Source organism: Xenopus laevis, chromosome 6S (assembly GCF_017654675.1).
Source record: "Xenopus laevis strain J_2021 chromosome 6S, Xenopus_laevis_v10.1, whole genome shotgun sequence".
Classification (NCBI taxonomy): Eukaryota; Metazoa; Chordata; class Amphibia; order Anura; family Pipidae; genus Xenopus; species Xenopus laevis.
The window spans coordinates 93,291,831-93,305,330 of NC_054382.1; the positions used below are offsets into that span (position 1 = coordinate 93,291,831).

At 37.8% G+C, this 13,500-nt stretch overlaps 1 protein-coding gene across 4 annotated transcripts in view; it reads left to right on the forward strand.

Annotated features, from left to right (window-relative positions):
- The window catches only part of lpin2.S (lipin 2 S homeolog), a 66,965-nt gene extending 59,732 nt beyond the window's left edge, over positions 1-7,233 (forward strand). For 3 of the 4 annotated variants that reach the window (XM_018268632.2, XM_041567100.1, XM_041567099.1), the window contains exons 18-20: positions 1,952-2,066; positions 4,008-4,111; positions 6,006-7,233. In XM_018268632.2, coding sequence (XP_018124121.1) covers positions 1,952-2,066; positions 4,008-4,111; positions 6,006-6,150 — 364 coding nt within the window. In that variant the 3' untranslated portion in view covers positions 6,151-7,233. 4 annotated transcript variants of the gene reach the window in all.
- The last annotated feature ends 6,267 nt before the right edge of the window (positions 7,234-13,500 follow it).

Consider the following 13,500-nt stretch of genomic DNA (forward strand, 5'->3'; position numbering starts at 1 on the left):
TGTGTGCAATTTTTATTTTCATTATGCTCATAACAGTATTGAGTTTTTTTTTTTGAAACTTTTGTTGACGGCAAATGTGACCATAAATGCCAGATACTATATCCAAAGCCACCTCATCTCTCTCAAATCCACATAAACCTAGCACTGGTCTCCTCCCCTTCAACTGTACACTCCCATCACCCTACAAATAAAGGCCACAGATGCTTGCTCTCTCTTTCGTTCTGAGCACATTAAATGACTTTCAACATTGGTCCTGCCATGCCAAAATATGTGGGTTGGTCTACTCCTAATCTTTTGCTCCCACACACGGATGTTCTTCAGCTCTCTGATTAGAGCCATTTTATTAAATGTAGCTGTCCGGCTGTGTAACACCTTTTATATATTGTTAAAGGGATCCTGTCATTTGAAAACATGTTTTTTTCAAAACGCATCAGTTAATAGTGCTACTCCAGCAGAATTCTGCACTGAAATCCATTTCTCAAAAGAGCAAACAGATTTTTTTATATTCAATTTTGAAATCTGACATGGGGCTAGACATTTTGTCAATTTCCCAGCTGCCCCTTGTTATGCGAGAGAAATGCTTTCAGGCAGGCTGCTGTTTTTCCTTCTCAATGTAACTGAATGTGTCTCAGTGAGACATGGGTTTTTACTATTGAGTGCTGTTCTTAGATCTACCAGGCAGCTGTTATCTTGTGTTAGGGAGCTGCTATCTGGTTACCCTCACATTGTTCTGTTGTTAGGCTGCTGGGGGGAAAAAGGGAGGGGGTAATATCACTCCAACTTGCAGTACAGCAGTAAAGAGTGATTGAAGTTTATCAGAGCACAAGTCACATGACTTGGGGCAGCTGGGAAATTGACAATATGTCTAGCCTTATGTCAGATTTCAAAATTGAATATAAAAAAATCTGTTTGCTCTTTTGAGAAATGGATTTCAGTGCAGAATTCTGCTGGAGCAGCACTATTAATTGATTCATTTTGAAAAAATGTTTTTTTTTTCCATGACAGTATCCCTTTAACACAGTATTATCTTTGAAGACCTTGGGACAGCTAGAGTATATAAAATAAAAGAGTTGGGAGAAAAGTGTAGAAGACATGGCAAGACCAAGTACAGGAGTTTCAAGAGCAGAAAAAAGCAGAAAAGAACATCAGGGAAAAAGGAAAGCAAAGAAAATATTACAACAAATAACAGAAGTGGAATTAAGTTAGAATTTATTACTGTAATTCAGGGGTGTCGATCGTGGTCTACCAGTCAATCACTTTAAAGATCGTGCAAAAAGAAATTGTCGCGTGCAAAAGTCACCCATAGGCTTCAATGCATTTAAGTGAATTAAGGGTACTGGGGTATACATGGAATTGCCTCTGTGGCATCTTGCTATGAGTTCTTAAGGTAGATCTCACTATGGCATCAGATGACAAGAGTAGATCACAAAGTCTGGGCACCCCTGCTGTAAGTCCTTTGCTTGCTCTGTTATACTACACTTAACTTCCACCATTGGTTTGCATTTCTAAATGATTTAACAATTTCTTGTTAAGTGAATATCATCCTATATTTTTAATTTACCATCACATTCTGCAGTACTGTACAATTCACTGGAATCCGAAGCGAATGCGGGTGGGAAAGGGCACGGCTGAGAAATCAAACCTAACAATTATGTCACAAAGACACCAATGGTTATAATTATGGCTGTACTCACTAGATTTAACAGCACTTTTAAATCATCTAGTAACGACAAACTACTTTTTTTTTTATGATTATTGGCCCTGTACATGGGAGATGTTGGGCACTTGCTCTTTCAAGTAGGCAACATATATTTTTTTAAATTTTCTTTTGATGTCTGTCAAGCAAATTTTAATAAACCACTTGGAAGAGTTTAAAATATAAAATGGAGAAACCAATATACAATATGGACATTGTAATTAATTGGCTTTTATACCTTATTTTCATGTTTAGGGAGGTCATTGAAAAGAAGCCTGAGAAGTTCAAGATTGAGTGCCTAAATGACATTAAAAACCTGTTTGCTCCTAACCGACAACCATTTTATGCTGCTTTCGGGAATAGGCCGAATGTAAGTATATCGGAATATGTTGTATCCTTCTTTACTATAATTACATTTTCTGTTTTCTATTTCTTTTTTTATTCTCGCTTATTACACCATAGTTCACCACAGAAAGAATTGCTCCATCCACACCATCAATGCCATTAATTCTTCTCCTCCAGGAATGTTCAATCTCAAGATTCTGACTGGATGTTTTTGAGTCCTCTAGCCAGAATTTTGACATTAAATATTGCGTGTGTTGGTGTGGCGCTTCAGTTTGATTTATGTCCAGCATAAGCCATAATAATCGAATTGATGTATTGAAGCATTAAAAAGAAAGCACATAGAAGGGCCACGAAAACACCTGTCAGCTTTCAGACTAATCAGATATTTAATCTTGGGCATATTGCTCAATCTTAAACATGAATAACTCTAATCGCATGTCAAAAACATCCAATAAGATGCAAAATGTAAAACATAAATTTGCTCCCCTTCCCATATACAGTCTGTGGCGCCACATTTAAATGTTCCCATCATATTGATTAAAGGAACAGTTCAGTGTAAATAGATAGGCTGTACAAAATAAAAAATGTTTCTAATATAGTTAGCCAAAAATATAATGTATAAAGACTGGAGTGACTGGATGTCTAACAGAACAGAACACTACTAACTGCTTTTCAGCTCTCTAACTCTGAGTTAGTCAGCGACTTGAAGGGGGCCCACATGGGTCATAACTGTTCAGTGAGTTTGCAATTGATCCTCAGCATTCAGCTCAGATTCAAAAGCAACAGTTCTGACCCATGTGGCCCCCCTCAAGTCTCTGATTGGTTACTGCCTGGTAACCAATCAGTGGAAATAAAGAGAGCTGCAAAGCAGGAAGTAGTGTTCTGGCTATTATGTTAGACATCCAGTCACTCCAGCCTTTACATTTTTGGCTAACTAACTATATTAGAAACATTTTAATTTTGCACAGCCTATCTATTTACCCAGTTTTTATTTTTACACTTTCCTTTAAAGTGTAACCCATGATATAACCCATGTTATTTCCTATGAGGCAATATAGAGCAGAGGATAATGCTTGAAGGGATAAATTCTATTGAAATCCCAGATGGAAGTTATAAACTACGAGCTGCAAAAATGAAAATAAGAGCTACTACTGAGTAATCTCTCACCCTTTATTATATATACTGTATTCATTATATATAGATACACATAACATTTTTTAAGGCATCGCGTGCCATAACTATTTTTCTTTATGTATGTGTTATTTGTGTTTTAAGATTACATTTCCAGCAGCCACAAACACAAGGCACTAAAAACAGTAGATATGGAACAGTACTGAGGGAGAAGGAGCTAAGAAATGTGGCTCCAGGTGTCAGAGAAACAAATATCCGACCTTCCCTACACTGACAGAACTGCCCGGAGGGAAAACTCAAGCACCAAATACATTTTCCTCCCTATTTAATCAAATACTGATTTTCCCCAAAACACGTGTGAATGCAGACTTTAGTTTCCTAGGTGCTCCCGTTCTTTACTTTCGAATCGAATTTCTTATATATAAGCGAACGTGTTTTTCCCTTGTTTGTAACTCGATTCCCATCATACTCCTATTTCATGTTTTAACAAAAGTGGAGTAAAGCCAAAGTTAATCAAGAGAAAAGAATCCTCATGGAAGTGTATGATGTCTCCCAGCTCCTGCGTGCTAAAGACATTTCCACATGACTCATGGTTTCCTGAGGCCCCAGAATGAGAGAATCAGCCACGGCCTCCTGTATTCAGCACTTCTGCCACTTATCCATTATTCTTATTTATTATTTGTACTAATGCCTTTCAGCAAAGGATTTTGTGATGCAATGACAAATGACAATTTTTTTTTTAACTTGTGTGTATATAAAGTGGCAATGTGTGTATTAATTTTTGGATGCATAGAATTTATTCACTTAAAGACATACCTTTTTTTTAACATTTTAGGATGTGTTTGCTTATATGAAAGTGGGATTACCAGACTGCCGAATATTTACTGTAAACCCAAAAGGAGAGCTGATACAGGAAAGGACGAAGGGGAACAAGACATCGTAAGAGCCATTTCTCTTCTAACTCAGTACAGTGTCACAAAAGTAGAACATTTTACACAATCATTTTCTGGTAGTTCATAGGCCAAGTGCCTGTGTTTTTCTTTTCAGAAGGTTACAGAAAAATTCCACTTTTACACTAGACGATTTCCTAAAAAAAAAAAAATAATAATAATGGGTGAAAAAAGGGGACGTCTACCCAATGTACTGCCATTGAAAGCGGTGTTTGTCTTTTGCTATTCCTATGCTGCTTTCTTTCACTATACCATGGGAACATTGTATCAGTAGCTCTTCTACAGCCAAAAGTTCAGTTCAGCGGTGTTACTTTAAAAGCAGTAGACCCTACAGTCAGAGGTTGGCATGGGAGGGAGGTCTGGGGCCTGCGGAGAGATTAACCCAGCGAGAACTGGTCTGATTTTTTCCCCCTCTGAAGCAAATTGGAGAGGCTTCAAATGTTTTTTTTTTTTGCCTTCCTCTGGATTAACTAGCAGTTAGGCAGGTTAAAATAGAGTTAAAACTTGATGCACGTGTCTTTTTTTTTTCTTCCAACCTAACTTACTATGTTAACACTTCCTGCACCACAGTTAATCCTTGGCAGTAGGGTCTGGGTATCTGTAGTTAAGCTCTGCTTTGTGCACACGATACCTTGCATGCTTTATAATTAAAAGAGGAGAAGGAGAATAACGTGTGAAAGGCATTGTGGGAACTGGAGTCTTGGCCTGCTTAAAGTTCACCTTTAAGTTAACTTTAATATGTTCTAGAATGGCCAATTCTAAGCAACTTTTCAATTGGCTTTCATTATTTCTTTTTGTATAGTTTGTTTTTCAAAATATTTGCCTTCTTTTGACTCGTTCCAGTTTCATATGGGGTCACTGACCCATCTAAAAAAAACAAATGGTCTGTAAGGCTACAAATTTATTGCTACTTTTTATTACCCCTCTTTCTATGCTACTTTTTATTACCCCTCTTTCTATTCAGGCTCTCTCCTATTCATATTCAAATCTTGTTTTCAAATCAGGTTGCTAGATTAATTTAGACCCAAGCAACCAGATTGCAGAAATTGCAAAATGGCCAGCTGCTGAATAAAAATCTAAACGATGCAAAAACCACAAATAAGAAAAAATTTAAACCAATTGCAAATTGTCTCAGAATATCACTCTCTACATCATAATAAAGGTTCATTTAAAAGTGAACAACCACTTTAATCAGCTTTTGTCATGATTTTTATGGAATAGTTTTTATTTTTAAATTACACTGTTTACATTACAAGTAATTCACTCTACCATATCGATTTTTATTCCTGAAACAAGTGTATCTTTTGAGCAGTAATATTGGTGTGTAGGCAGCCATCTCCACAAAGTAAAAAATCCGCATAGCACCATCCACAATTTCAACTTGAATTTAAAAAGCCTTTATTCGCTTCACATGGCTTTTAGATCTCTGATATGCAAAGTTTCAGGCCACAATCTAGGCCTTTTTTCAATTGTTTCAACTACTCAATGAAACTGGTGGAGTCACAGTGTGACCTTGTTATCTTCCCATTGTTTTGCTGAGGGGGAAGGGAGGTGATTTCATTCCAACTTGCAGTGGAGCAGTAAAGAGTGACTGAAGTTTATCAGAGCAAGTCGCATGGCTGGGGAAACCTTGGAAACTGACAACATGTATAGCCTTATATAAGATTTAAAAAAAAAATTAAAAAAATCTGTTAGCTCTTTTAAAAAATGTGTTTCAGTGCAGAATTCTATATTAACTGATGCATTTTGGAAAAAAAAAAAAAACATGTTTTCCTGTGACAGAATCCAATTTTCATGCTTTACAAGATTCTTCTATGTCTTTATAAACTTTGTTTAATTGTGATGTCTCCGCCACTGATGTTGCATCTCTTTCATTTCCCCAGGTATAGCCGCTTAAGTGAGTTGGTGGAACACGTCTTCCCGTTGCTGGATAAAGAACAAAACTCTGCTTTCTTGTGCCCTGATTTCAGTTCTTTCTGTTACTGGAGAGAACCTGTGCCAGAATTAAATATGGCAGACCTGACGTAACTTCTTGAATAAACTGTTGTGGAATTGTTAGGTGCAATCATTTCTGCTGGCAGTTTCCTACCTGGAGTATTACTGCTGTGAATGCCTGGAATTTATGGAAATGCTTCTTTCGAGCATTGTTTTACATTCAACTTGTAATTCATAGTCAGTAATTATATTGCATACTTTTGCTATATTCAGGGAAACATGTCAAATGGCATTTTATTTTAGTACAATATCTTAATTCATTGTAAATGGGTTTTATGAATGATGTGAAACATGTTTTATTCTGTCAAGGCAACGTAACTACCAATGTGTAATGCAGGGATGTCACAATCACCACCTCCAGCAGCTGTCAGCTACTTCCCATACATACTGGCAGTTGTAGTTTGCAACAGCTGGAGGGCATCATGTCGGGCAACCTTGGCTATTTTCCTTCTCATTGTGTCTAGTCATTTATGATCAACATTTTGAGAGTTAGTGGTATCTGTGGCACATTGCAGGGCGATATGTTGCAGATCTACTCCTGAAGACTTTTGTATATATATAGTAGAAAAAAACATGAGTATTTCCTGTTGATTTCTCTTCTATTGTTTGTTTTCATTAACTTTCAGTATCTGTGACAATGTCCAAATATACAATACTGTAATTTATTTTACATGCAGTTTTTGCATTTCAAGCTACTCAAACGTGCTTTATTATAGAGCAGTTTAATCTTATGATCCTGTTAACTGTAGACGGAAGTCTATAAAATCATTTTGTTTCTAAACAGTTTGCTTCATGTCCAGCCTTTTGCCTATGCTGAGAACCTCGCTTTCAGTTTCCATTCAATGGTAATAAATACCAATGGGTTTCTCCGAATGGCAAGATTATTTCATTTCAAACCCTGGCCTGTTCTTTGTGTAGAGAAGGCCTGTCCTAATCCCTTGTGATAGTGAGCAGAATCAGCCAGACTCTAAGAGAAGAGAGTCCAAGTATTGCAGGTACAGTGCAATGTGTAAATCCAGCATTAACTGAAGGTGATTGTGTTTGAGAGATGAAGCAAGTATTTATTTGTAGTATGTAAAACACTTTCCAAATAAAGTGTTCAAGTATTTTACCTAACATCATTTTATACTTTTATTTCACATTATCAGTAAGGATACATGGCAGTATAGAAACTGGGTGTCCCACAAAAGATAAGGGCACAGCCTTCCTAGCACAATATGGGACACAGCCTGACAGCCATAATAATGTGCAGTCACTCCTCTCATTTCATAATCCTGAATTGTTTGCTTGGTTTCTGCTTCATCTTCCTCAGTTAGTTTACCCTACATCTGTTATGTAATGCCAACTACGAATCATGGAACAGAAAGTCTGAATATTCAGGGTTTTGACTGGGCCATTCACCTTATTGTTCCTAAGACACATGAGCAAAGAATGAAAGTTGCAGGATGGGGATTCCTTATCCAGAAAGCTTTAAATATATGAAAGATCAACATTGAGTTCATTTTAGAAATGATTCCCTTTTTCTCTATAACAATGAAACAGTACCTTGATCCCAACTAAGCTGCATGAATTCATACTGGTGGCAACGTGTTCCATTTAGGTTAAGTTCAAATGTTTAATAGTGGACTTAAGGAATGGTGATCTGATTACTGAGGAAAACTTCCTTATCCAGAACGCTCCAGGTCCAAAGAATTCCGGATGTATAGTTTGCTAATACAGTTGTGTTTAAAATAATAGCAGTCTGACATCACTAACCTGATCAGTGTTTTTGGTAGAAATTCTATTTCTACATGGCAAATAATTTACTAGTAGGTGTAGTAGAGGAATAGAAAACCAAAAGTCATGCCATGCATGCTGCTGATTCTTTGTAATTGAATCATTGAGGCATGTTCCAAATAATAGAGGTGTGGAGTTCAATTAGTGGGGTCAATCATTCTGTGAAAAAACAGGTGTCAATTATGGCCCTTATTTAAGGAAGGAAGGCAGCAAATGTTGTGCATACTGGTTATTGTGTATTTCTCTCTGTGTAAAATTAGTTGTTCCAGACATTGTTCAGAAGTAAAAAAAAAAAAAGTTGATGGGAGAGAGCAAAACATATAAAGAAGTGCAGAAAATGATTTGCTGCTCAGCTAAAATGATCTCAAATGCTTTAAAATGGCAACCAAAACCTGAAAGACAATGTAGAAAATGGAAAACTACCATACGAATGGATTGAAGAATAGCCAAAATGACAAAAGACTCAGCCAATGATCAGCTCCAGGAAGATCAAAGAAGGTCTAACCTTACCTGTGGGTATTGTTACAATTAGTAAAGTCTCATTGTTACAATTTGCTAAAGAACATTGACTGGCCTAAAGAGAAATGGGGCAACATTTTGTGGACTGATGAAAGCAAGATTGTTCTTTTGGGTCTAGGGACCACAGACAGTTTGTCAGATGACCCCCAAACACTGAATTTAAGCCACAATACACAGTGAAAACAGTGAAACATGATGGCACAGGCATCATGATATGGGGAGGTTTCTCATACTATGGTGTTGTGCCTATTTATCACATACCAGGGATCTTGGATCAGTTTCAATACATCAAAATACTTGGAGGTCATGTTGCCTTATGCCAAAAAGAAAATGCCCTAGAAGTTGGTGTTTCAACAAGACAACAACTCCAAACACACCACTAAACAAGCAACATCTTGGTTCCAGACTAACAAGATTGACGCTATGGAGTGGCCAGCCTAATCCCCAGACCTTATTCCAATAGGATACTTATGGGGAGACATCAAAAATGCTGTTTCAGAGGCAAAACCAAGAAATGCAGAAGAATTGTAGAATGTAACAGGTGCCAGAAGGTGGTTGACTCCTGAACACAACTGTATAAGGCAACTTGGACAAAAGCTCATTTTTCAGCAGGACAAAGATCCCAACCCCCCAAAAAACTGGAGTGGTTTAAGAACAAAATCGGAAATGTGCAACAATGTAGTGATGTGCAGGTTTGGGTTGGCATCCTTTACATGTGGATTTGGACTGAACTCTTCCTTCCACCTTGCCCCACTTCCCCCTCCAGCAGCAATGATTATAGACTTACGCCTGCTTAATCTCATCCATTCAGTGACATCCGAGATGGCGGTTTGGGCACAAGTCTATAAATACCGACAACCTGACGTCTGGTTAGAGTGGACAGGGTCAGGTGCAGGTTGACCCGCACATCAATACTACAATGGCCCAGTCACAGCCCTGATCTCAAGCCAACTGGATAAAGACATAGAGAACATCTGCCTATAAGAATGGTCCAGAACAGTGGTCTAAACTGGTACATGCCCCCAAATGTAGTCACTGCTGATACTGTGCAAATAGCGTTCTGCTTTTCTTAAGATTATTTTCCAGAACATAAAATAATGAGACATAAAGAAATAGTAAATTAGTTTCAGTGATTTAAAGAAAGATATGAAAAAAATAAACCACATTCTGTTATTCAGTAAAATGAGATAACTGGTCAAGTGCCTGAATATTTTTACATGGCACTGTAAGTGTGGTTTTTCTTCTGATGTTGAATCCTACAACAGTCTGGATAGCTTACATTTCCTGAAAGTGATACTAGTCTTTCGTTCAATGACCTTATTTGAACTGAGCAACAGAAGCTTCATATCCTCTCTAATTTTTATTTGTGAATTGCCTACAGGTTAATCAGCTTTAGAAAACCAGTACTGTTGTTCCATCTTCTGTCTTCTTGCTTGTTTTCTTTCACCCTGGGTTCCATTTGTTTAAAGGGTATATATTAACAAGACTTACGTAGAGCAAATAAGGCAACATGAATAGTGCCTCTCTCAATCGAAAATGTTCTCACTCAGATCGAAGTTATCTGGTTTCTTTTAATTTTTAAGGAGTTTTAAATAATATCTGGAAGCAGAAACTGCTGACAATGATGAAAGGCCAAGTTGAGAGTGAAGAATGTTAATCACGTATTGTATGTGGTGGGTTGTGGCCAAATTGTGGGCATGGTTTGGCATGAGAGTTGCTAGTGTCTGATCTGAGATGTAAATCTGGCCCTGGTCAGGATCCATGTTTCTATGAAGCAACTTGTAAGCAAGACTGTTCATTGATTCAGATCTATGGAACAAAATCTCTGACATGGAGCTCATCTGCAAAGCATTTCTCACACCAAGCCAAGAGGATGACACTTCTGAAGAATAGCACAGAGCTTTTCGTTCCAGTGATTTGTTGGAAATGCAACTTTCTCTGATGTGTAGACATCTGCTTTATGACACTGTTGAGTGCAAGATGAATAGCAGTGCCCTAGATTTTCCACTTCAACATCTTTACAGCCTACATAGACTGCATTCTCCAAACAGATATTGAGACCATAAATTGAGAAAAGTCTTTCTCCCAGAACCATGTGATCCTCAGGATTGCCCAAATGGCAGCAAGTACGACTATGGGTTTGGGAGGTCCTCTCGTGAGCAATCACACAGTGATTGGCTTCTGTTATTTCTTTTGTTTGTTTCATGGGAAAAAATTATTTTTTCAAAACGCATGAGTTAATAGTGCTGCTTCAGCAGAATTCTGCACTGGAATCTGTTTCTCAAAAGAGCAAACAGATTTTTTTTATATTTACTTTTGAAATCTGATACTGGGCTAGACATATTGTCAGTTTCCTAGGAGCCCTCAGTCATGTGACTTGTGCTCTGACAAACTTCAGTCACACTTTACTGCTGTACTGCAAGTTGGAGTGATATCATCCCCTCCTTTTCCCATTCCAGCAGCCTAACAATAGAACAATGGGAAGGTAACCAGATAACAGCTCCCTGACACAAGAAACCGCTCCATGGTAGATATTACTCAATAGTAAAATCCAGGTCCCACTGCGTCACATTTAGTTACATTGAGTAGGAGAAACAACAGCCTGTCAGAAAGCAGATCTGGCTCTTTCTGAAAGCACATGACCGGGCAAAATGACCTGAGATGGCTGCCTACACACCAATTTACAACTAAAAATAAAAATACACTTGCTGGTTCAGGAATTACATTTTATATTGTCGAGTGAATTATTTGCAGTGTAAACAGAGTAATTTAGAAATAAAAACTACATAAAAATAATGACAGCATCCCTTTAATAATAGGGTGTTATAGCCAGTGGAAGGCAGAAGCAACAGTCTTATACATATATAGTCATACACCCTGTGATGTATTTAACAGTAATATTCTGTCCAACAATTACTGGATAAACAATATAAAATAGGACCAAAATCCTATGGACATAACAAACAACAAAGCAATGAGTTGGAGTCAGATAAAACCATTGCTGTTTTAGTGAAGAGGAGGAAACTACACCTATGTACTGTTTGCTCTGTCTGAATAATACTAGGAACAGATGTCAAATAGTTGTTCTCAGAACACCAACTAGGGCCTATTACTAATCAGCTTATAAAATGTTTGGCAAGATTGTGCTTCCTAGAACTAAGAACACATGCTGACTGGAAGATGTTCCGCAGGAAAGTTACCCCCTACAATGAAAATATGATGGTAACACAGGATAAGAAACTGATGTATTAAGGCAGCAGCAAGTAACAGGCAGTCTCCTGAGGTTTTCCCCAGTATCTGAAGCCAGTCCTGTACAACGTCATTTATACTCTCCATGTCACACATCCTACTATTCTCCACAGCAATATCTCTGTTTCCTCATCTTGCTTCTTTCCCCAACTCCCCCAGGTACAGTAATTGGAATATGTGCTGCTGCCTGTGGATTCAATTGGTTCAAAGTAGTATGGCATTTTCAAAATCTCATTTCTTATACAGCTGGGGGGTTTTTTTACTGAAAAATGCGTAGGTTTTGCTTGGATGATCCTCTCATAAGACCACATGTAACCCTTACTTACTTTATGTAAACCATACTAAAGTAACTTTTTGATCCCCAACCCTTGTACCAAGAGAGAGCTGCTTTTCTCCTGGGAATCACATTGCAGCGAGGTAGTACCTAATAACATCCACTTTGAATAAATCAAAATGTGGTAACGAAAAGGTCAGACACAGAATTTAATTACATCCACTCTGTTCCTGACAAGGACCACAGAGGCAACAAGCCAAAAGGGTCAGTATAGAATTGTCTTCCTTGCAGCTCCAGATGGGGATTCCTTGGTGTTGCCATGTCAGGGTCATTGCATCTGAATGCCAAGTTGCGTCCATCACTTGACTGTAATACTCCAAAACAAGCACTAGTAAACTTGTAGGTCTCCCTTAATTACCCACAAGTTGTGTCTAACTTTTCAGAGAGGGAATGGCATCATTTCCCCTACACCACTGTGCATGGCAATTAAAAAGACCATGTGATTCACGTGGTGTAAGTCAGTAGTGGCTATTGACACACACACATACATGCACAACTTTAGGTCATTTTCGCATTTGTAAATGAGCCTTATAATCTCTCCATCATATACTAAGTCTACAATGGGGATTCCTCAAGTATAATTATATATATATTATATATCTATATATATATCAGGAACCCAGAAGACATTGGGACTCATTTATGGAGTGCAATGTGCCATGTTCATTGCAATATTGCCCCCTGCCCTAGGATGTTGCACCCCTTAGTGCACTTCCACTTGTGTCCAGGCATTGTTAACTTACCCTTTCTCTAACTTCTTGAATCCAAAAAACCCTTTATTTTAGGCACTATCCATAGTCCATATCTGGTATTAATGAGCAGCCAAACAGGTATGAATCTCCTGTAGTTGAGAAACACCCCATTCTTCCCTTTCAATCTTCCTTTCCATGCCTCCCTCCCCCAAGGAGTAAAGAAGACATTGTGTCCATATGATACTAATATTTCCATTGTCCTTGGAGACATGAATCATATCTTCTTAGCTGGAATCCATGTCCACCTACATAAGGATATTCTCAATGTCTCTCTTTCACTGAGCAAAAAGAATGCAGTAGTAGTCAGCAGTTGTATGTCATTGCTTAGAAAAGAGCATGTGTGTTTGTAGTCTGAAAAGCTATTTCATTTGGAAATCTATTCTCCTACACAGAGCTACTTTGACAAACAGATGTTTGTGGCTGAATTGTGACAAATTGTGATTAAAAATTGGTCCCGTGTATAGATTACAGAACTCCTTGTCTGGATTTATATTACTGGGTCCCACAGAAGACAGGTTTGGGGGTCTTACAAAGAAAGGTCTGTGACAGTATTTTTATATATATTTATTTATATATATATATATATATATATCAAGGGAAAGTTGTGCTCACCACTAATTTTTAAAACCATTAGGTGGGGGTGCAATGAGGCTGTGACCATAAAATACATATAGACAAATACAAGAGTCCTCTGCACTCAACCCATTATCAATATATTTAAGACAGAGACATTTTGTGCATACTGCTACTGAA